The 24,874-nt window shown below is 40.1% G+C and overlaps 2 protein-coding genes and 1 non-coding gene across 6 annotated transcripts in view; 1 reads left to right on the top strand and 2 right to left on the bottom strand.

Moving 5' to 3' along the window:
- The window catches only part of LOC108117242 (nicotinamidase), a 28,316-nt gene extending 10,058 nt beyond the window's left edge, over positions 1-18,258 (bottom strand). Inside the window, exons 1-3 of one of the 4 annotated variants that reach the window (XM_017229580.2) lie at positions 17,938-18,258; positions 1,736-1,903; positions 508-694 (exon numbers count right to left, since the gene is read on the bottom strand). In XM_017229580.2, the coding sequence (XP_017085069.1) occupies positions 508-694; positions 1,736-1,821 (273 nt within the window). In that variant the 5' untranslated portion in view covers positions 1,822-1,903; positions 17,938-18,258. Of the gene's footprint in view, positions 1-507; positions 695-1,735; positions 1,904-1,966; positions 1,984-2,054; positions 2,130-17,937 lie in introns of those variants that run through there. The other 3 variants (XM_017229581.2, XM_017229583.2, XM_017229584.2) reach the window with 3 other exon arrangements.
- Positions 17,103-17,175, top strand: Trnav-cac. Its single transcript has one exon. It is a non-coding gene; the product is annotated as a tRNA-Val (tRNA).
- Positions 18,259-18,805: 547 nt separating the features above from the next.
- On the bottom strand, positions 18,806-24,627 carry LOC108117326 (plasminogen). Its single transcript, XM_017229698.2, is given in 8 exon segments — positions 18,806-19,077; positions 19,141-19,240; positions 19,309-19,578; positions 19,580-19,622; positions 19,679-19,789; positions 19,844-21,272; positions 21,336-21,422; positions 24,014-24,627. Coding segments are annotated over 8 exon segments (2,142 nt in total). The 5' UTR covers positions 24,057-24,627; the 3' UTR covers positions 18,806-19,018.
- Positions 24,628-24,874: the final 247 nt, after the last annotated feature.

The following is a 24,874-nucleotide window of genomic DNA, read 5'->3' as shown; positions in this document are numbered from 1 at the left end:
TTCTTCATAGTGACAGGCCAGGACCAAAACCAGGATGATGATGATGATGATGATGATGGAGATGGAGATGGAAGTGGAAATGCGAATGGAAATGGGGATGGTACGCGAAATACGAAATGCGGAATGGAAACGATGATGAAAGCATCCCTGGGAAACCCATGACGTGTGACATTCGCTGTAAGCGACATTTTACCACTGCCCAAGCCTCCGCAAAATCCTCATCCAAAAGTCCGGGGGACCGGGGACTGATCAGGATTGAATTACACACACAATCCGAGTACTCGGCCACTTTGATTGCAAGTTTTAGCTGCGTGTGGGTGGGACTGTGTTTTCATGTGGCAGGATGCATGTTGACAAATATTTTATTATCACATTTTTTTTATGATTTTACGAGTCCCCGGATATGAATCACTGAATAACGCAAAACGTTAACCGCAAAACAAGAATTCATAAATAGTGGGGAATCCCCGAAATATGATATGGGAAATGTGGTTAAATCTCGCTCACCGTTTTTATCCACTGGTTCCAGCAGAATTTAAACTCCTCCCGGTCGATGAAGCCATCGCCATTCGTGTCAAAAACGGCAAATATCTGCTCAAGGCGTTCCGGCGGCACGTCGTAGATGTGTCCCTTGTCGTTTCGGAACAGAGCTCGACAGATTATCGAAAATTCAGCCAGATTCAGGCGGTCATCGCTGCAGGAAAGGATTTCAAAGTTGGGAAAAATATGTTAGATTGAAGGCAATTAGGGATTTGGCAAGGGGAGGAGTTTCTTGGTTCACAGTAAAATGGTAAAAATTTGATAAATTACTGAAAAGAAGCACATAGTTTATATTTTTACATGAATAAGTCAAAAAAAATTAAGAAGATGTTAGGTTCTGTAAAATGTTAAAGTTTTGAGGTAACTGTAAAAAACTGGTCAAGATTGATTTGACTTAAAAAAATGTGCTTTAAAACCATAAGAAATTAAAAAAAAAGATATTAAAAAATTAAAATCAATTTAGTTAAAGTTAAACACATGCAAAATCTCTTTCTCACCAAAAAAAAAAACTTCTGACATATTCAAAAACCACTTTATCTGTTAAGCAATTAAAAAAAAAATAAATGTATTTCATTGGCCACTCAGACAGTCGCTTTAATTTCCAAATTGATTACTTTAAAAGTCAAAATAGAAATCAGAGTTTCTGGCAGAGCGTTTTTTAAACAGACACCATTTGTTTCTGGTCATTTGCATTTATTGATTCACATTAAAAATGTCCCATATAAAACGGCTCAAAATGTCAATTAGATTTAATGCACGCCATTTTACGTTGGACAGGCTGTTATGAAATAAATTATTTTTCCATTTATACGAACAGGAACTAAAACATTTAAATGGTTATTTATTTAGTTTAACCGGTGTTGAATATGCTTTGAATATTTATCGTATACATTTTGCCGCAGAGTTTTATTATTTGTTTATTTGTTATGCCAAATAATCTACTTTGCGGCTTGTGGTGGCAGTTTGCAACGAAATCCATATAAACATATATATATAATTATAAAGGTAATTATATAATTTAGAGGGAAAAAAATGGAGACCAAAAAACAAATGGCTGAAATTTCAATTTCAGATTATATAATTACAGGATTAACTTATAAATATTTGATTATTTGTCGGGGAATGTAATTCAATTAAATCGGAAATTCTTTAAATTTTGAAGTATTTTTTTCCTTATTTGAATCTTCCAACTTACCCGTCCTTGTCGAATGCCGTGAAACAGGCGTCCATTGCTGAACCGTTTGAATCTTCGATGACAATTGGCGGTGTAGGTGAATCCATAACGGCGACGATGTTGCCAACGTCCAAACAAAGCCAACAAATCCAGCAGCGAACTCTCACTTAATGAAGCTCCCGCAGCCAGCTGCAAGTTAAAGTGAAGCCATCAATAATAACAACCCGCACACACACACACACACACACACACTATGAGAGTGCCACACACGTAAACACTGGTTGTTGGAAAAGCTATTTTCCCGTCGAGTGCAAAATGCCACCCACTGCCCAAAACTCACTCACTGACTCTTTCTCTCTTGTTGTTGTTTCTTTTGGGCCCGGCTTAGCCCGCTCAGCTCGAACGCTTGCCAGTTACTGAAAAACGGCTGGGAAAGCTTGGCGCTTCTTTCTGCTCGTTTCGATGGCCAAGCGCCGCTTGCCTTCCCATAGATTTATCGAATAAACAACAGTTCCTCCCCCGCCACCCCCTTTTTTTGGCCAAGCCAGTCAGCCAGGGCATTGTCATGGCGACGACGTCATCTTGTGGTTTATTTTATTTATTTGATTTTCACCGTGTACGAGCATGGCACTCCCCCGACTATTTTCCATTTCCACCTTTTGATTTCCACACCCCCTTCTGTACATCCAAGCTTTTGTGGCGGCGCCCGCAGACGATTACCTGGCGTTTTTCCTAATCAAAGAAGTGCGCATTTTACACTGAGGAGGATTTATTTTTGCTTTTGCCTTTGCTGATTTTACCAACTTAATCTGAGTTGGCATTGATTTAAGTAATTACATTTCTTTTGCATTTAACAGTACCATGATATATAGATTTTGTAATATTTAAAATTGCAAATTGATATATATAAATATCGACTTAGGTAGCTGGACAAAAAGAGTGCAGGTGTGGATTAATTTATTGACAAACATAGTCTGACATAAATTTGAGGTGGAATAATAAAAAACCTCAAATTTCTCTCCCTGTATGTGCAGTGATTTCCTGCTGCTTACCATAGCTTCTCACCGGGCTTTTGGGGCAGAGTTAATGGCGGGACACCGGGAGGCGAATATGAAAGTTTTCGACATTTAGCCTCGAAATGCGGGCCCTCAGCGCGTCACGAATCGCAGTTGATTGTTGTGGATATGTGAGAGGGTTTTGAAAAGCGTCAAATAAGTGGAAGAAGTTGAAGGATCGAAAGAAAGGTAGAGAAACTCCTTTCCCCGAAAGACTTTGGTGGGTCAAAAGAGCTAGTACAGTTGCGCACAGGGTTCTTGAGTTCTTGCCATCTGCTAACAAGGCCAATTGCGTTGGCTGCTTTGGCATTTCTGAGTGATTTCTCCACGCTCGAGTGTCAACTTTTCATCTAAGTTAACAAGGTAACTCTGCCTTAGTTTTCAACCAACCTCCTTTTACCCCTCTCAATGCTCGTCCTTTGTTATACTTGCCTTTTTGAGATATTAGTTTTTAAGCTGGTTCTCGGTTTTCTTCTATTCGAGTTTCATTTTACACAAAAAAAAAAAAGAAAACGAAGAGAAGAATATCCTTTGACTGCATACATTTACCTGCAGCTTATAACATTTCCATTTCCCCAAAGCCTAAACCCCTTTCCGCATTCCTTTCCCCCTGGTAAGCCACAAAGCCATAGATTTCCATTTAACTTTTAGTCCTATTTCATCCAGAGCTCCCAAGCTAAGCTCCCAACATTGTGTCCTGCTCCAGGCTCCTGCCATCCTTTTTATATTTTGTTCTTGTTGTTGTTGTTTTTTTTTTTTCTAGTACAACTAATGCGCAGCAGGCGATAAATTTAAATTTAGACGGCAATGTGGATGTGTGTTTACTTAATATTAAAGATTTATGCACAATATGTTCGGTCGCACAAGGTACAAAAGGCCGCAATAAAATAAAAAATATTGCCCATGATTTATGTGGCCAGAAGCAGAAGTCAAAAGCAGGCCCTGGGCCGTCCCCAAGTCGATGGCTGTAAATGATCAACGAATATCGCTTTAAATTGCTAACAAAAGATGGATACTCTGATACAATAACAAGTTTTCGGTTTAATTTGGCCAATAACTTTTTCGGCCAGAGATAAACAAACATAAACATGAACAAAATGCCGGGCTCGAGCGATAAAAATGCGCATAATTTCGCTGAGCTCGGCGGAAAGTTTGTCCAAATAAACTTAAGTACAGCTCCCTGGTTTTCCATTTTCCCGCCAACAACCAACCTCCTCGTAACTCCCCACTCTCGAGCAAAATACAATCCAAGTCAGAGGCGCCCCAAAACACACTAATTGAAAACTATTTTTGGACGTCAGCCCTCCTGGGAGCCCAGGAATCCCTGGGCTTCTGGGCTTTTTTGGGCCTCGGCTCTTGGGTTTTGGGCCTTGGTTCTTGGGCTTCAGGTTTCGGGTTTCGGGTTTCGGGTTAATATGTAAATGGCGGATAACGCGAAATGTGCAAACTTTGGCTGCGAAACAATTTACGCGGCATTAAGCGAAACGCGTGCGCACACCTCACCTCAGCGACCCTAGACTTCAGATTGCTTTCGATTAAAGTTGCCGACGTCAAAGTCATTGACTAAATAAAGAGCATCCATAAAAGCCAGCAAAGTAGTTAGTGGCCCCTCTGCCGAAAAAGAAAAAACTTTGACAATTTGGAATGACGGAAGGAGGGCCAAAGAGACGAACGTTCCGTAAATGAAAGCCAAACGAAGTATAACAGAGAAATAACGAAGCCAGCACGTGTCCTGATTATGAGTTCCATTGCCAAAAAGGTGACAAAGGGGGGTTTCCGGTGGCACTTTCCGGGGGTTGCGCCCAAAACTTCAATTGTGCCACAGAACAGATTTCCAGCTTGCCCCCAATAGATTTTGATGGCCATGAATTGCCGGGAACTGCGTGACACTTTAGAGTTCTAAAGGTTAAACACTTTGTGAGTTTCGGGTTTGGTTTCTTTTTTTGGTGCTTAAAACATCTATAAAAGTGCACTTGGGTAAATAGAAATCATTATATTTAAAATATGTTATACAAAACTAAAAGTTCATTTCATTATATATGGAAATTCATTGGGTAAATATTTAAATTTATTTTTTATCTTAAAAATCATTGACTTACATCTCCCAAAGTTTTCATAATTTGTCAAAATATTTAACCTAAAAATCTAATCACACAGGTGTGATTAAAAATTAAACTTGTTTTATCAATTTTCATAGCAGCTTCCGCCAGAGCAAAGCCAGCGAATCCGCGAAGCACTTGAAAACTTCTAATGCTCTTCCCGAACACGAAAAAAGTGGGAAACTTTAAGCTGCCGCCATAAGTCAGCAGCAAAGGGGGGCCAAAGCGGATGTAGATGCGGACGCGAATGCGGATGCTCCATCCTGCGGAGCAGAGTTAAGACGGTCGGGAGGCGAAAAGTCTTGCATAATTTGCCTGCAAAGCGCTGAAAAGTAAATTACCGCCTAAGACTTCCTGTATTTGTTGTTTCGACGGTGGGCGTGTCAAAAGTAGCTTGTCAAGGCGATGGGATCAGCTAATAAACCACGCATCCCGGGCCAGAGCTCAAGCTGCAGGTCTTGATGAGCAGGAGGCAGACACAGGAAGCCGGAGCCAAGTGGAGCATTTAAAAGCAAACGCCTTTGGGGTTCGTCAATTGAATTGCCAAAAAATTTAGCAGCTTCTGCTCGGTTGCCTTTTGGTTGGGGTTGACAAGGAGTGAGTGTATTCTTGGTTAATGGAAACTGGGGCTTGAGAAGGATTCTACACCCTGGGAAAAATTGGTAAAGCAGGCAGCAGTAAATAGACATTAAAACGAATCGAGAGAGCCAGTTTATGAAAATGTAAGGGTTATTAAGTAAACGAAGTGGTTATTAAGTAATAATAAAAGTGAAAGATTGAAAGAGAAAGTTAAAAGATTTCTTATATAAAACAACTCATGATTTATCCCTATACCATCTGTATGTGAAAAAGTAAACCTCTTTCAAAACCCATTCAAACTGTAAGTTTAGCTTTAATTCATTAATTTAATCAATAAGTTTATCCAACAATGCAAAAAAGTAGTTAGCAATTTATCAAGTTCTTTTAACATTTTGCCAAAGTATTCGGCCAGTGTAGATAGGACTGTACCGAATATGTGTGCTGCCTACAAAAGGCTTTCAATTTTTTGTGCTGTCTGCTGGCGCCTGGCTCTTTGTATAGGTTTAATGCAGGCACGTCAGCAGCAGCAATTTGGAAAGGAGCAGCCGGAAAAGCAGAAGCAGTAGTAGCGATGGTAACGGTGGCAGGATCAGAAGGACGACAGGCTACGACATTGATGGATACGCAGTTAAGGAATGCCGAGTCAGCCTTTGCCTGCAGTAGGTGTCAGTCAGTTCCTCAGTTCGTCAGTCATCACAGCCTTCCATCCATCCATCCATCTATCCATCCAGCGAATTTCCCTGTTTGTGTGTGGATACGATGGGTGGTACGTGGTTGGCTTTTATCACTTGTTAGTATCTAAAAATACGTGGCCCACATGCCGCCTTTCATTTCATTTCATTTCACTTGGTTCGGTTTGGTTTGGTTTGGTTTTTCGTTTGGTTTTCCGTTTGCCCCCAACCACTTGCCACTTACCACCATTCACATCCACATCTACAGCCACTCTCCTCACCCTCTCCCGCTCTCTTACCTGAACCGCGCTTAAATACAAAATGATAAATTGCCATTTTGACTGCGGTCCCTGGTGCGGCCTCCAATCCACAAAAACTCATCCTATCCCCCATTTCGCCCTGTCGACACCATTCTGCCCATTTTGACCCACCGGCACTGCAATAACGCAATGAACTCCGCTCTTCGAAGAGTCCCAGTTTGTTTTGGCCTCGCCTGCCTGTTAGCCTGCTGCTTTTTGGCCTGCAAACTGTTTTTGGCGCATTGAGGCTGTGCTTGGCTGAAAAATGTTGGCGTTACGCGCCACTGATGTCGACGCCCAGATAACATTAAAACGCGAATACGTGGCTTTGCAAACACCAGAGCCTCTACCACTACCAATACCAATACCCCTAGCAATACCAATACCAATACCAACACCAACACCAAGACAAACTAGCACGCACACAAGCACATCTGCATGCCCAGATGGAAAAGATATAGAGGAGCGTTAATGGGCCGCCTCGGATCGTTGATTCTCGAAGGCGAGAAGGGCACAGTGGGGCAATAGTGGCAAATGGAGCACTCTGCTCTTGGCAAAACTAATGGATTCCGAGAAAATTGTGTTACTAAGAGGGAAGGAGCACCAGATATTTTTAAGAAAAGCTGTTAAGAGACCTTCTTTAATATTAACAAACAAGGTGGTTAGAGCTACTTAAAAATACACTTTCAAAAGGATGAACTTTATTTATATTATTTATTATATATATATTATTTCATGCCCAGAAGGTTACTCTAACCTTATATATTTGTATTGGTAACTTACCAAAAAATTTAACTCTTTAAGTGGTGTCGAAGCTTTAAATATCTATGCCTCTAATTGAATGCAGAAACTGCGTAATCAGCCGCATTGGCAGTTGACCAAAACCAGAACTATTCAAACTTAGAGGTCACCGCACGAATGTCAAATGGCAATTGAAGTTCACACAGTTTCATTAAGTTTTCAACAGCTAACTGCAAACATTTGCAACCTTTGCCCGAATCCGATTTAATCTACATTGAAATCGCACTTGACTATGGCTTCTAATGGACCCGCTACCCACCGGAGAAAGTGAACTCTCCTCGGGCCCATCGGATACATCCAATATTCAGTGATAAACACTTTGGCGCACTCTCGACCAACTCGGCCTTTAATATGGAAGCCATCCACACACAATTACCCATAAGAACCCTTTTGGCATTACAACCAGCTCTGTTCAAAGGCCATGAACCTCGTCCTCATCCTAATCTGACATTGCAGCTTATCCCCAGAAAACAAAACGATGGAGCAATAGGAAGCTCCAGATGGCATAGGGGTTTTGGGTTCAGCTAAAAAAAGAACGAAAAAAAAAAAAAAGAAAACCACTCACCGCATAGCCAACTCAATTTGGTGGCCATCATTGCAAACGGCCAAAAACACGGACAAAACAGTCGCAGCAAACTTCAAATGGCAAATGGCGCACAACTTCATTTAAAAGGCATTACGACAAACATTTGGCCAACAACTCCAGTAATAGCAACAACAACAACGACGACTAGGATAACAACTACAGGCGGCCAACAACAGTTTGCACCTTTTTGGCAAAAGCGTTGACATAAACGCTGGCCCATTAGCATTTTTTATGCATTAATGACAAGCCACAAAAATGGACACATCGTCATGCATATGAATGAGCCGAAAGGAGGCGCAGGATACCTATCAATGTGTATGTGTGGACCAGAATGACTGTATCTGCCAGGATACACGTCGTGCATGTGTGTGGCTCTGGGTGTGGGTGTGGCCATCCCACACGCGACAATAGACACTAAAACTCATCAAACGAGCAAAGGATAAAAAGGGTCGAACAAACAGGAAGTTGGCTGAGAGGATACCCTACATACAAATTAATTGAACTGCCTTTGGACTGATTGCACTCAATTGGGGGAGGGGGAATATTTTTGTCTAGTTTTGCACATCCAAAATCGAAGTATTTTCATTGGATATGCATTACTTATAGTTGTTTTAATGCTCTATTTAAAGGAAATCAAGATCTTTTCATTAGTTTCTCTTAAAGCATGAAGGGAAATCTATTTTCTACACAGAATGCTGCTAAAATCTGTTATATTTAAAAAAATATCCAACATTCTACTATACGTATATATTCACAAATATTTTAAGGTTTCAAAAACTTTTTCGAATTGTTAATACTTTCTATGTAAATGACCAAATAAGCTGACTTTTGCAAGTCAATAATTCATAATTCCTTATTATGTCTATAATAATAGAATATCTATTGCTATATTAAAAACTGTATCGACTTTAAAATTGTTTTAAATTCAAAAACCGCTTCAAACAATTATTTATTTTTAGAAAAATGCTTTCTCATAGCCAAATAACTTTGCAACCAATGTGCATAGCTCACACTTTCACGACCTGTCCGTGGCTTAATAAATTCCGGCTCTAAAAAAGCGGTGGAAAAAATATTTTTGACAAACTGCGCATAGATGGCGCAGGCTGGAGATAGATGACGCCTGTGTTGATAAGCGCTCCCAATTGCGGATGTTTTGAATAATCGATGCTTCCTGCTTGCCATGAATACGTGCCTGTGTGTGTGTGTGAGTGCTTGTCCTGGAGTTTGAGTGTGTGTGTGTGTATGTTTGCCTGGCCCTAGTTTATTTTTCTATGGCAAACTACGCTTTCGTCCACTGCCTCTGGCTCTGCTTGGGGCAAACTGATTTTTTCACATAAATTTCAATTTTGAAACGCTGGCATTCTGCATTCATATGCAAAATTTCATTTCTCGTCTGCGCATTTTTATTTGCCAATTAAAAACAGCCGCAGGACATGGTCCTCTTCAATCTCCCGATGCAGATGATGCAGCAGCGAATTTAAATACAAATTGTTTGCAGTTTCTTCTATTTTGGGCGCCATTCCTCGGCTGGAGGAGCTGCACCTGCAACGGACAAAAGGCAAAGCCAATTGCCGGGTGTTGCATTTAAATTGCACATTGAACTTTGACATTCCCGATAGCAATGCGGCAGGGGCAGCAGCAGCAGCAGTAGAACCACAGGCAGAACCAAACCGTTTCAAGATACGATCAGGCAGCAATAGCAGCTCCTGCTCTCCAGCCTTCCAATTTGTGAGTTTGAACGGGGAAGCGCAATTTATTGGCCAAATATGCAAGCGAAACGAACGGCAGCTAAATGCAAGCAAAATGTCAACCATTCAAGGGTTAAGAATGTCAGAAACACACACATCAGCCAATAACGTAGCTCAAAAAAAAACAGTGGAGCTTCAATAGCTCAAAACTATAAAAAGTCATAAATTCGCAGAGTCTAGAGATTTCCCTACGCTTTCTTTAAGTATTTGTAAATTCTTCTGAAAATATATTATTCATATTACAAGTTTTACTTATCGAAGTTCCACTGCCATTGTAACGTTTGCTACGGCACGTGTTGTTAGCTTACGTTACTGATTGCGTCATGAAATATTGAAAGATTGTTAGGTAAATTGTGGAAGGGCTGGTTGTGGGTGTCTGGTGTTTCTATGGCAAATGCAGGTCATGCATTCAGCTCGAAATTGAATCAAGGCCATTCCAGAAACCTGAAAAGGTCACCGCAAATTACTGAAAGTTCGAGTAAATTTCATTTTAAATACAGCAAACAAAAATAAACTTCACGTGATAAGTTGCTGTTTTAGCAAAAGGTCATGAACTTTATAGAGTAACTAATAAAATCAATCAATTTGGGTTTTAAATAAAGGTTCTTAACTATCTAACCATCTAAGATAAGTACATAGTTATTCTAATTATTTCAAAGCATGCCATCCTTATAAGCTTTTCCCTGTTTAAAATACTTTAAGACTTAAATACAGGAAGCCCTGGGAAAAGCCTTTCCTAAACCTTATCCAAACGGAGACAGAAATCGCTTTGTAGAACACACACCCAAATAGATACGTACACCCTGTTGTGCACACGCATTCAAATGGGCATTCAATTCAGGTCACTTGCCTTCCAAAACCCCGAGAATTTTCCAAGGGGAGGATTGGCGGCATTGATTTGATTTGATTTCAATTTCGGGCCACTTTAAATTGTCTTAACCTAAACACAGGGCAGCCGAGCGAGCGAAAGGCCAAAACTAGACAGATAGAAATACGTAGATAGGGCCTAGAGGCCTTTTGCAGCGAATCGGGCCAGATAAATTAAGTAGCTTAGCAAGACAAAAGGCTGAAGGAGAATGGTCATTGAGGCAAACGGTTAAGCTGCTTAAAATCAGAACCCCAAAAATATTCCTGGCCTGGCAGCCCAACCACCCATCCGGTCATCAAACTAAGCCCATGGCTGTGGAAATTCGGGCGAAAAACTAAAATAATAATAAGAAGAAGAAGCGGGAGGGAGAGAAGAGAATATCCCTTCAAGTGGAAGCAGCTGCTTGATTGATTGATTGATTTAAATTAAAGGCATTAAGTGGTCGGCCGGACGTTGAATTTAATCGATCAAGGACACCAAGGAGCGGCACAATTTCCCAATTGAAAATTGCTTTATGTGCGCCTTCAGCTGCTTAACTTCATCGTAATGTCATTGTCGAGCCCCTTGGACCAGGACACTTCACTACAGCCCAGTTCATATTATGTCCTCGTATTTTATGACACAAACAGGCGGCGCCTGAATTTACGTGGCTCCTCTGGGCACCGTTGCCGTTCCTCGTACTTCTCCTCCCCCGCCTTTTCTACCACTGCCGGCATACCAAATAAACCAACAAATCAATTTGCCAGGTGCCAGGACACCGACGTCAGGAGCTACGCTTAGCTTTATTTCACTCTTGGCCGAGATTTATGAGCCAAGGGCGCGTGAGCTGGAAAAAAGCATCGGAGCAAGCCGAAAGATGAAGATGGAGGGCAGTTTGAGGAGCCGGCAAATTGTTTTTGTCTTTCCTTTGGCTGGTTTTTGTTTTTTTTTTTCTTCTTAGCCTGGGGAAAGGAAAAGGACAGTTCTCCTGGTAGTCGTCCGGCTTTTGCTGACCAGTCAGCATTTATTATTTATAATAGTCGACGGCTCGCCTTTTTTGCCTGGCAACCTTTCCTAATAGATGGCACCAATCCACGACCCCATCTCGATCCCAAACCCCAATCCCGATCCCTATCCCAGACCCAATTCCAGCACGAAATTCCAATCCCAGGCCAATTCACCACCCACTAGAGCACTTTGTGCCACATTCAATTGCTTTACCGGTTTGTTCCTAGCCGGGTTTTCTTTTTGCCCTACTAGTATTGCTATCAGTAAACATTTTATTGTCACACACTTGGCACAAATGGGACATCGCCGGCTGACTCTGCCTGTGCCTCTACCTCCGCCTCTGCCTCAACTTCCCTTGATTTTCCTTGGACCCCAATCCAAAGCTAGCTCCACCCCCCTTCCAGAATCCCTGGCTCGTAGATCTTGGCTCTTATGCGGCAATCACGGCAGCAAACAGTCAACAATGAGATTTGTTTTTGGTTTAAGAGTCTAAGAGCTTTTCAATGCAATCTGCAATAGTCAAAGGTAATACAGGAATCAAGTGAGTGCTGTAATGGTTTTCTATTCTGTGCAAGGAATTCCATAAAATATGTTAGCCAATAAAAAATTCACTGGAATGCTCAGGAAATTGCTTCTGGTAATAAAGGAAAATCTTAAATTAAAGACACAAAGGCTTAGATTTTCCAAACCAGGACTTTTAGTGCAGTTAGCTAATAAGTTCTCAGAAGTAAGACTTTGATAAAGGTAATGAATTACTTTGTAATCTCTGTCATAGTTTAAAGTAATCTAGGTATTGATGAAATAATCTCTTAAGAAAATTCTCAAAAACTAATCAAGAAAGAAGAAAGCTCCTTTCAAGTTTCTTATAAAACTCCTATACCAACTCACCGGAATTCAAGAATCATTATTGTTTATTTATCGTTTTTAATTCGCTTGTTCTTTATTCATTTTTTTCCCGCCCATCGATTTCCTGCCAACGTTTTTTGTGATATTTTCCTGATTTTCCGATTATTGTTGTTGGCTTTCTCCAACCAAAGCCCCCCAGTTGGCTTACCTTTCTTCCTTTTTTCATGGTCTGTTAAGCCTTTTCGGTCATTTGACTTATTGGTTTTTGCGTTGCCCTCTCAGTTGAGAAGCGAAAAAGAGATTGTAGTCCCTCGGATTCAGCATAATGCAACGGGTCAACCGGGGGAGAATAGGAGGTGGATTGTACTTGATGGGAAATGCGTTTATACGGTGCCCTCAGGCTGCAGTGGATCGGTCTGTTTATACACACCCACCGCCTATAGCCCATTGCTACCCACCCACTCACATGAAATGGGCGGCGTCTGTTTGTCTTGTCCACTTCCCACGGTCATGTGTCCTTCCCCTGGCTGTTTGTGTGTGAGTGTTTGGCCATACACACAGATAGCCTGGTGTGCGAATCTCTCTAAAGAAGAGGTCGCCATGGTGTCCAAACACACCAATACCAATGCCAACTGGCAACACCACATAATAGAGGAAAATATGTGTTGCACAAAAGAAATTGGCGACTGACTGCAACAAACAACGTATCAGGTTACACTCTCTGTTTATAGTCACGAGCTGTTTGCCATACAAATTTGTAAATCATTCAAATTGATATAAATAATACAGCACACATGTCCGCAGCCAGGATATACAGGACATTCTATATATATATATATATATATGGAAATGGAAATCGATTTGTGGTGCATATTTGTCTTTGAAAATTTGAGATATTTCCTTCTTTCATTGTTGTGTGAATCGGTTTACGAATGCCAATAAAATTGTGTATCGCATTCTATTGCTGTATAATATTGAAAGGAAAGGAAGTAACAGTATCAAATGATGGTGTAGAGATGTTTCACGAAAGATACTTTAATTTCTAGAAAAATAAATAATGATAAACCATAAAAAAGTTGAGTCAAAAGCTAACAGAAAAAGTTTTAACAATGGAAAAATTCAAGGAAAAGGATAGGAAAAGAGTTAAGTAAAGTAAATAAATATTACAGAAACAGATGGTATTCTTATAAAAAACTTCTCAAAATTAACCCTAATATAAAAAGGCAACTAATTAACGTACTACTAAGAAAAGGAAAACCTTCCCAGCAGGTTGGACTATTTTATTTAATAACCACGAAGAACCTGTAAGAAGGAAAAACTTTTCTTTTACCTCATTTTTTTTTTTTTTTTGTTGCTGTATAAAATATGAATAAAATTTTGATTGTATAATTTAATTAGTTTCAGCACTCAGACTGCGGAAGGGAAACTCCATAAATAACCCATTAAGTGGCCGCGGAAACTTTATCTGCCGTCGATGGTAATCATCCCAGTTAACCGAAGCTGCCGGGACTTCAGTCCATTTGAGTGGCTTCGTTCAATTTCAAACTGTTGTGGGCAATTATTGTAAGTTTTTCGCTTGCCATTCCATCTGTTCTCAATTTCGCTTTAAGTGCTACCGCCCAACGTTGCCGCAGCCTCTGCCACGCCTTGTTTTCAATTAAATGAACACACCCCCGGAGATGCCCTCCTCCCAATCCGTTGGTTGGTTTCATTATTACCGAGTTGCCAAATACAAACAAGCCAAAAAAGCGAGGAGCAAAAACAAAGAAAAGCGTAAAATCCATGAAAATTGTTGCCGCAATATTGAAAACGCGCCGTATTTGGGTCTCCGTTTTTCCCAAAGTAGCCCACTCCATAGGCGACCAACGTATAACCCAGTACAAATTGAGCAACAAATCCACCCACCACCAGTACCACCATCACCCATCATAACCCACCGTTGGAAAAGCAAGAAAAACAATCGGCAGCAGATTAAGTTCATGCCATGCTGCAGTTACATTTACAGTTACAGAATTCCAACATTCAGAGCCCCTTAACACCCAAACTTCCCACTTTTCATATTCATTTTTGCACATTTTGTGTTATACTCGTATGTGGGCCAAAACAAATGTTGCCCGAAACCGATTTTCACCCGAAAACTGGGAAAACCCATTCTGAGCATCCTTTCAGAGACTCTTTTCGTTTGCGCTTTTCAGGATCATTGGCATCGGGGGGTTGTGCTGAGCAAACGTTGCGAAAATATGTCACAACATTTGTTACACATTTTCGGGTCAATTTTTTATTGCAACAGGGGGGTAAGAACCGCTCCCCTTGCATAAGCTGGCCAACACACCCACATGATCCGAAATCTTGTCACAGCTGCCGGCAACTGCCTTTCCTTGACAAAACCCTACCCATATCCCATATCCCTTATAGCCCCTCTATGAAAACCCTTCTCCCTTTGAATGTCATTGACACTAGCGTGTCTTTCGGTGCTTTCAATTAAAATCCATTCAGCTGTAAAATCGTAAACAGTTTTGTGCAGAACACCCATGGGTCTGCTGATAATGGTGATGAGAAAACTATTTTGTCACTCTTAAAAATACATTGCTATCGACTGCTGCAAAATAAGAAGAAAACAAAGCTTCGAGCTGCTCTAACTCGAATTTCCAGCTGTGGCAATTTAAAAGGGAGCAGTCAGTTTAAAATGGGAAAAGAAAATTGTTGTGAAAATTAAAGAAAATTTGCTTTTATAGCACGAAAGTTCTTTGCTAGATGGTATTAGAAGTAGAAAGTAGTAGTAAGAAATGATGAACTACCAAAAAATCTTCATAAAACTTTATAAGTTCTTAAAAAATAGAAATTTTATTAATATATTTTAATTTATAAATCCACCAAGTAAAAGTTGAACTTTTTGATATGAAATCCTATATCCTATCCCGATTCATAGGAGAATATAATATTTTTTACTTTGAAATATAAATTTTTAATATTACTAATATCATTCAAATTCAATTTCTAGTCTCTGAAATTAAGTTATTTAGCCTAAATTTAATGCACTACTAAATTGCCATTTAAGGAGACCTGCGTGACAATTGAATATGCCGGACTCATTGGCGTTTTACCTACTGGGTATCAACACGCGAGGCAGGCTGAATAACTGCAAATTAATTATGCACAACAAACAGATGACCCCCAACTGGCGAGCGACGACCCGTGTGGCAGGAACAACAATATACATTTTCCATGTTCTATGGCGCAGCACAACAACGCAAAATCCAACGTCTACGTCCGCCGTCCGCCGTCCACCGTCCACCGTCCACCGTCCACCGTCCGGTTGTCCAGTAATTGTTGCTATAATTGTTGTGCAATCCCCCAAACCCAAGCCCAAGCCCAATTCCAATCCCCAAACCAAAAACTCAAGCCCAGAGCTCAGACCCCACCTCACAAAAGCCGTCACGAATCAGCCTAAGCTAAGGCAAAAAGGGGATGGAACGATCTGGAGGCTGCTTCGCCAATGTCGACCGCAAATTAATTTACAACGTAAACTGCAAAATTGAAAATTATGTTGTAATTACTCAATTCTGACGTTTTTCCCATTGACCCAAATTTATGGGGCCGTGCACCAACACACTCATAAACCACCCACACACTGGCAAATATACATATATTTAACACAAGAGTTGAAGGCGCTTCCTTATAGACGCTTCTTGGCTTTGCTTTCGGATTTGCTAGCACTGAGAGAAAATGACCAATCAAATATTCAAGAAATGAACTATGGTAATAAGCTCTGTAAACTTAAATCTAATGTCTAATATAAAGGTTAATAAAAGGTTCATTTAAGAAAGAATACAACTTATTTGAAGACAAAAAGGTAGTCGAAAATTCTTTCAAAAGTATATATTTATCTAGCAAAGAGATGCCTATTCCTCAAAGTGTAAGCTCCCTGTTCATGTCTGGCCTCAACCTTTGTGCCAATTTAAATGCGTAATTATAACGAGTGCCAGAGAGCAGTTAGAGTCCGTTCTGGCCTGCATATTAATTACGTTCACGGCGCCGCACAAAAGCGGAGCAATGAAAGGGGAGGAAATCTTGGCAGGACCAAAGCAGACAATAGGAATTTTAATCAAGGATCAGCGTGCTCGAATTTATTTAAAGGTAGGCCATCCAAGTCCCACCACTCCACTACCATCTTGGCCCCTCGGCGCTTTGGTTGGTAATCTGGTCAGCGTGTTTCAGGCATGCTATGAATGCCATTCCCTTGCCCCTTTTTCTCCACTATAAATGCTGGCCAATTGTGTGAGGCTCCGCCGCGAAGAGGGGACAAATAAAGGCTAATTAAGAGCAGAATGACAAGGCGAAGAAATGGGTTTTCATTGTTACTGCCACGCAACAGCCTACATACTCGTATAGTGCTATAGATAGCAGAATCTTACGATCTGGATATATTGGCTCTGTTTTTTTTTATCAATAACTGGACACTTAACTCGAGTTGCCTTATTTTACTATCAAATTTTAGTTTCCATGGGACACATTCAACATTCCTAACATTAATTTGTTTTTGATTTATATTTGTCTTTTTTTTTTTTTTTTTATAAATGGAGTTATTTGCTGTACTCAAGGTCATAATATAATATGCAACCAACCCAACAAAAAGAAGTTTACAACCATTAGTTGTTTCGTAAGAACACACAATATTAAATATCTTTAAAACTAATTATATTTAAATGCAAGATGTTACACAAGATTATTTGCCATTTGAAATGCAAGTTTTTCTGTTAAATAATCGTGTAGAGCTAAAAATATAATATTCGACTGTATTATATGCAGGTTGCCTTTTCTAAAACATTAAACCGACACAATTCCAAGAGTTTCCGTAGTGTAGCGGTTATCACGTGTGCTTCACACGCACAAGGTCCCCGGTTCGAACCCGGGCGGGAACAATCGGATTTTTTTATTTTATTTATTATTTCTTTTTTTCTTGTTTTTGTTTAATTATTACCTAAAAATTAGTTATAGATTCATTTATTTAGTATTTATTTGAAATAAGTTAGTAATTATTTTTATAAATCCAGAGCGCTGTTCGAAGTAAATAAATTCATTTCAATAATTACCATTAAAGCAATTATTATTTGACCTTATTTTTCTGTAATAACCTTAATTCCAGTATAATAATAAAATTATCAAATATTATTAATAATTATAATGGTGATAGACTGGCGCTAACACAATTACATGCTATCACAACTGCCCGGCTTTTTATATCAATCATTGTGCAATTACATAATATTTTATATCATATACAAAATATAAAGTACAAAACAAAATTTGTATAATTTTCTTATCTGTTTAATTTTTAATATTATTTGTATATTTCTTGAGATGTATTTTAAGAGCAATTCAAAATGTTAGCAATCGTTAGTTAACAGAATCATAAAGCTTTTATGCCGCCTTAACATAACATATGTATGCTAGAGCTTAAAGTTTTCGGGTCTACACTGTTCAACAAGGGTACTTTTGAGGAAAAATGCAAAATCAAACATTTAAAAATATAAAATACCACCTTTAGCTCTTCAAAATGACTCAACCAACTTAAGAACAATGTAAAGTTCTTATGACCTTGTTGACCCAACCATGAATCACTCTCTTCCCATTCACTTTTAATTGTATTTAAGAGAGCGTTTCTCTTGCTTTCAGGTAGTTACCACGCGCTTGTCCAAAAAAAGCTTTGCATAAACAAAACACTCAGAGCTTTCCAGTTTACGCACACTAACAATTACACTAACAATGTCACATTGGATGATTATCGCGGCAAATTGTACAATATTATGATTTATATATGTTGTAAATCATCACATCAAGCACAAGTTGTAATTCAATCACTCGAAATTCGTTGGGGTAGTCGATTTTATAAGTAGTTGGTAGCATTACCGAAAAATAAAAACCACCTATGCCGGTTGGAGGGAAAATTTCGCGTCCGTCAGCTGTGAAAGCTTATTGCCAAGTGAGGCAAATTGGATAGAGTTTTCAAGAGCAGGAAAGAGATATATGGGAAGAGAGAGAACCGGCATCGACACTCTACTCTACCTTATGCAATTGCTCACGTTTGTTTACCAAGTATTTCCCAGTCAATGATAAAAAAAAGTATATAAACTATGGATGAATGAACTTATCAGTTAGTCACATCCCCCCATTGATAATTCTCGGAATGCCAAGAGCTTACCATATTCGCACTGTTTATGAAAAATTTCATTGACGATCGTAATTCCAAAAGCTGAAAACTAAAACGCATGGCATTACACACCCACTCATCGTTCCAATGCAATTAAACCGATTAGTATTGTTTATCCAAACTCAATTAGCTATGGATCATTGGGTTCCGCTTGCGTAATGCCATCAGTTTCCTACACTAAACAAAAACATGTTGAAATTTGAGTTGCCAACTGTTGCAGAGAATATACAAACATGTATGATTTAGCTAGTTTAGTTTAATTTTAAATAAAATTGATAAGACTTAATTATTTCTCTTTGTCATATTAAATAAAATTATGTTTAGCAATAAAATCCAAATCATTGCGTTTTTCACTCATTTTATTTCTCAAAATTAAATATTAATAATTTAGTCAACAAATGCCATTTATCAGCAATGGTATGCGGTTAATAAATAGTACACTGCACATAGAACAGGAGGGGGGAGGGTCATTAAGAGTACATAGACTAGTGCGTACCTAAACCTAGGCTACAGTTACGGCTAAGGTGGATCAAGCTAGTGGATCAAGAAGGTGATCAATCCCTCGTATGATCGCGTATCCAGTCCAGATATTCAGTGACACGAGTATAGACACCTAGTAAAATGGGAAATAAGTTAATATAGGTCATATAGTTATTATATCCTTAGTATAACTTACCCGGATAACCAGGTTCGCCACACTTGTTGCCAAAAGATACCACTCCCAGTTGAACCCAGTGGGAATCGTATCGCATCATCAGAGGGCCGCCAGAGTCACCCTTTTCAATGAAGAAATATTAAAAAACTTTAGTATGTCTTTTAATAAAAAAGATTTCCAGTAACTCACCTGACAAGCATCCACTCCACCATCGGAGTAACCAGCGCAGATGAAGTTCTCGTTGATGGGCTGGAAGTAACTGCGATCGCAGTCTTCGTTTCGCCAAATGGGCAGCTCCGCCTGCCGCTGGCTAGTGGACTCCTTGCCACCATAGTAAGTAGTGCCCCAACCCACGACAGTTGCTCTACGTCCTGGAAGACGCTCCTTGGGCGGCATTCGAAGGCCCTTTGGCAGGCAGACTGGAATCACATACTTTGACTTCCTCACTGGCTTATCCAGGAACCAGGATGGCAATGTCGTTGTAAAAACCAATGCGGGAGAAGCTAAAATTAGAGAGTACTTTAGTAATGTTACATTTTGAAGAAAGAACATCACCTACCGCTCATGGGTGCGTACTTCCTTAACGGCAAAGGTCACGGGATCAGAGGGTTCGGCATCCGTGGAGAGATCAATGTCACCCAATCGCACTGTAAATTGACGTGCAGCAAATCTGAAAGAAGTCAGGTATTAACTCCCATTTGATAGAAGTCCTGTTAACTCTTACGGTTTCTGTCGCGAGTCTCGGGTACAATGAGCAGCCGTTAGGATATATTTAGTACCGATAAGAGAACCACCACACCAGAACTCCGTGCGCTTAGGTCCATGAAGGAAAATAGCCGCCATCCAAGGCCACTGACCATTCGGGGCCTCCACTCCGCCTACAATTCTCCCCGTGGAGTATTCCTGCTGACCACACTCATCGGGATCCACAATGTTATTGCCGATCTCCTCCAGACCCTCGGGCTCCAGTGGCACCTCTGTTGTAGTGGTGGTTGTGGTGGTGGGCGGTTTCTTTTGTGGAATCAAGACCAATCCCGAAGTGGGTCGTGTAGTGGGTCGAACAGTGGTCTTCTTGGTGGGTTGCGTGGTCTTGGTGGTGCTGGTGGTTGTTGTGGCTCGAGTGGTCAGCCTCAGAGGTTTCTGAGTGGTCAAAACAGTGGAGGATGCGGAAATGGGGCAACACACTCCCGGGACATAAAGACTCTTAAAGCAGAGTGATTCTCTCAAGCTGCTGAGATTAAGTAGCAGAGCGGGACAACTGCTGAGATCCTCACAACGACCTCTTCTTCCATTTGGAGTCTTGCAGTAGTTCTCCACATCCTTACCAGTTCCTGCATCATCATCACTAGCCTCCGCCAACTGATCCAAGGTGCTCAGAGTGATGGGTGCTTCTGTGGTTGTGGTAGTTGTGGTACGCGGGGTAGTGGGTATCTTAATCTTTTGCTGCGATTGCTGAACTCCCTGCACCACTGGGACCACTCCTTCTTCACCGGGCTTCTTGACCTTCTGCTTGTTCTTGTTCTTCTTCTTTTTCTTCTTCAGCTTGAGCTCCTTGTTCTCCACAAACATGGGTGATGTGTCATCAATACCGATTCTCTTAGTGGCCACTTGGACAACACTTAGATTAGCCGGCTTGCCAGCTGGCAGTAAGCTATTGGCAGACAGAGTTATGGGTAGAGTGTCCATCAATTTGCCAGAAACTCCTGCCAGTGGTTCGGACTTTCCCAGAGGAGAGGCACTGGAGGAGGGAACCATTTCAGTGGTGCTAGAGGCACTCAGTGTTGAGCTTGAAGGCCCATCCTGGCTCTTATCCTCACTCTTCTCAACTCCTTCCGTTTTTGCCTGATCCTGTCCTCCACGAGTGATATCTACCAGCATGTGACCAACATGATTAAGTGCTCCCAAGGTCTCTGAAATGCGATTGAAGGTGGATTGGGAGAGCAACCGAGGCAGGGAGTCGTTGCTGCCCTCCGATTGCTCCTCATCGCTATCGTAGTACTCGCTGGAACCCTCGACATCATCCTCATCATCGTAAGTGGAACTTGACTGACTGCTGCTGCTGGCACTACTGGCGGAACTCTGGCTCAGACCCAAATCCTCATTCAACTGGCGACCCAGTCGACGATCGTGAAGATGCGGCTGAAAGAAAGACGCTGCCTTAAGGGTTAAAGTTATGAATGCCCGTGCACAGCGAATCGCATTTTGATCACACTTACCGTCGTTGGTCAGATGTAGTGGCTGCTCCTCATCATTGGAGTCATCGGATTGCCCTCGGGCAGGCAGAAATGTTCCCAAACAAAGTGCTGAATAGGAGAGAGAAAATAATGAGTACAGTTTTTCTGGACATAGCTATAAATTATCTTTAATATTAATATATAAAGAGGAATTAAACGTTCAACTATTGAGGTTATCATTAGATATTACAATAGAAAGTAAATAAATATTTTTAAAAAATCAGAGCATTGTCATTATATTTACGGCAAATAAATTTCTGTAACCACCTAATAATCATTTTAAACAAGTTTTCCAAGAAAAATAACAACAGCTAATGACTCACATCAGAACTAATTAGCTGGTCGTTAAACTGACTAAGCACTTATTTGTTTTTAAGCACTTAATAAACAGAATAAATGTTATTTTAAGTGAGTTTTAATTAAACATTACGTTTAATATAGGAAATATTATCAGATAATTGTTATTAAAGATAATCATCAAGTATTGATAAGAGAGACTTATTTGATATATTATTGATTTTACTTGATAACAACTCTATGTAATATTTACTTTACTTTTCAGTTGAATTTATTTAGCACATTGATACTATTGCTTATTATTGTCATTATTTAAGTTGTTTAAGTTGAAAATAACAAACAAAAATTGTTTTTATAACCAATTTCTTAAAAACACATTATATTTGTAATGCCTTTTGTATTTTTCAAACTTTTAATTAAAAAAAAAACATAAACATATCGTTTTTAATGCCATTGTTGAGTGCACTTGTCGTTTGTCGCTTTATGAGTTACGAAACGCACTGCCTGCTACCATATGTTTATAAAGTTTGAAAGAAGGAAGATCCGCGAGCTCTTTACTGACCTAACTCACTTCAAAAACCGAACAATAGCCCTATGCAAAGTCTTCCGTCGTTGAATAATGTCACAAATTGGCATTACGCATCTGGCAAACCGCTACCACCCCCGAACACCCGCTTCCCACTTCCCTTGTCCCTTAAATGAGAAAGTATGTCGTTGTTCAACTGAAGCATTTAATGTTTATTTAGTTTTCTGTTTATTTTGCTTGGCTGCCGTGACATAATCTCTGTTCGTTGGGCTTGGATTGTCAGAGGTTTTTTATTTTTCGGTGGGCTTGTCTCTGTTTTCTTAATGACTCGACAAATTTTGGTTTGGTTGGGAAGATCACCCCAGATGAGGAACTTCCTCCCGGATGATTCTTTATGTAAGTTAATGAGACTCAAGGTCGGCAAGAGATTTCACCTCGCAGCGAAAGAAAACAAAATTGATTATCTTTCAGTGATTTGGGTTAAGCTGCTACAGTTTCGGTTTTTATTTCTGCTGCTTTATTTTCTGCTTTATTTTGAATTTCTTGTTTGGCTTTTATGCCAGATTCGAACGCGGCTCATTAACATTTTTCGAGGTGTGCACTGCAACTTTGCCACTTTCACTTGGAATAAAATTGCCCATACCAAATGGCAATGCTTTAGTTTGTTGCTGTTCGCCCCAACACAATGAAATATTGGCCAATTATAGGGCTTATATAGAAATGATTTCTTGGGAAAAGTGAATGCCCCAGAGGCCCCAACCAGACTAAGCACATTCGTTATGAATACGTGCTCTCCTTTCAGTTCATTGTTGTTCAGACTTTTGTGCATTTTGACCCAAAAAGATGTCACAAATTTCTTTCAAAGAAAAAAAAGTGAAAATAAAATTGAAAAATCTTCAAAATTAATTCCTAGGATTTTTATATGAAACTTAAAGTTTGTAAGTTGCTAAGAAATCTGAGTAAATCATCAAATTATATGATAAACATCAACTTTAATGCATTTATTAAATGCATGGCTAATAATATTAAGTATTACACTTCAATAAAACGTAAGACAAAGCCCTGAGTTTTCTAAGCTCCAGGTAAGTAATTTTCCAATAAGTTCATGGCAAACGAAAGTGAAAATCCCCAAGAAAGCAGTTGAGATGTCAACGCAGCTGGAAAATTACAAGCTAATCCCCACCGAGAGGGAAAAAGAGGGATCAAAAGAAAAAACACAGCTGCATTCACTTCCGAAGCGGCAGAAATAACATAAAATTGAACACTTCATGGTCAGGCCATCGCCTGGAGTTTTGGCACCGGCAACGGCCAAGACGGCCAAACGGCCAACAAACAGCGGCGTTGACAAGTTTTTTTTTTTTTGCATAATAGATGGTCAAGCCTGGCAGTGCGGTAATTCCAAGAAACACGTACACAAGTGTACTGTTCGGAGGGGGAAGCCAGGGGAGATCGGCGATTGGCCTTGGTGTCCGTATCTATGTGATTTGCATGCCAGCTGGTTTTTCTGACGTCATCGAGCGGAAGTTTTATTGGCAGTGGCGGGCAAAGAAAGTTGCAGCAACCTCACGTTGCACAGATCACGATGATGATCACGATCACAATCACCAAGAAACAAACCCCAAATCATCAGCTGCATTCGGACTTTCGTTGGATGCGCAAGTTCGTTGCCTAAGTCTTTTGTTTTCCTTTGTGACTTTTTTTTGCGCAGCACATTAGCACAAATTAACCATAAGTCGATCGTAAATTGTTACAAAATGATGCCCAAAACTAGGTTAATTATTTGTTAATTTCGGGGCTAGTCTATCATATATTATTATATTATATTAAAAATACCAACCCAGGCAGAGCAGTAACACCTTCGTTTGCATCTTGTCGAACATCAACTTAAAATGCAGTTTCCGTTTTCAGTTCACAAAAGCCGTTGAACATTTGCCGAAAAATGTGGTAGTTTCGTTCACTTTTTTGTTTACTATTATTTAACACACTCGACGAAAGGCGACCGCTGCGCCGCGATGACGAATTCAACGAAAACAACTCTGAACGAAAATGAAAGTGTTAAAAAGTTTAAAGCTGCGACAACGATTTTATTTTATTTAATCCCGGCTTAGCTGAACCACAATTTAGCCTTGGTGTAAACTTTTACGAGCTGCCAATTGCTTTAATTGAATTTTGTAATATTTATTTTTATTATGCCCCGATCCGATTGCGAAATTACTGTGAAAAGTGCACGAATTTCACTTTTTATACCCTGCGCGAGTAAAGGCAAGGTGTTATTTTTGGCAGTTCCCACAACAAAGTCCAATTGCAGTTGGGCTTATGATCGGTTTGGGTTTATTTTAGGGCCTTTTAAAGGGTTTTTTATCGTTTCGATTCGAAGTTGGGAACGGAGTGCGGCCTGCTGCTTCCGTGTGCCGTTGCTGCCCGAGTTCGACTGAAATTGAAACTGAAACTGCAAAAGCCGAAGACAACATCACAACATTTTGTGGCGTCGTTGTCAGGCAGCTTTGGCCTTTATTGTTGTTATTGTCGATGGGGCATTTCGTTTCGTTTTCGTTTCGGCTTTTAACATGAGGGTGTCTGAAGAGGGGGGTCTTGAAAGAGGGGGGAACTTAAGAGCCGCGACGGTAGCCGTGAGTTTGTCAGCTGGATTTTTACTTTCTTCACACTTTGGGAATTGTCTGTGCAAGATGTAAGACTT

Source organism: Drosophila eugracilis, unplaced genomic scaffold (genome assembly GCF_018153835.1).
Source record: "Drosophila eugracilis isolate 14026-0451.02 unplaced genomic scaffold, ASM1815383v1 contig_440, whole genome shotgun sequence".
Classification (NCBI taxonomy): Eukaryota; Metazoa; Arthropoda; class Insecta; order Diptera; family Drosophilidae; genus Drosophila; species Drosophila eugracilis.
The sequence above is the reverse complement of the archived record's forward strand: the minus strand, read 5'-3'. Positions and strand labels throughout refer to the sequence as shown.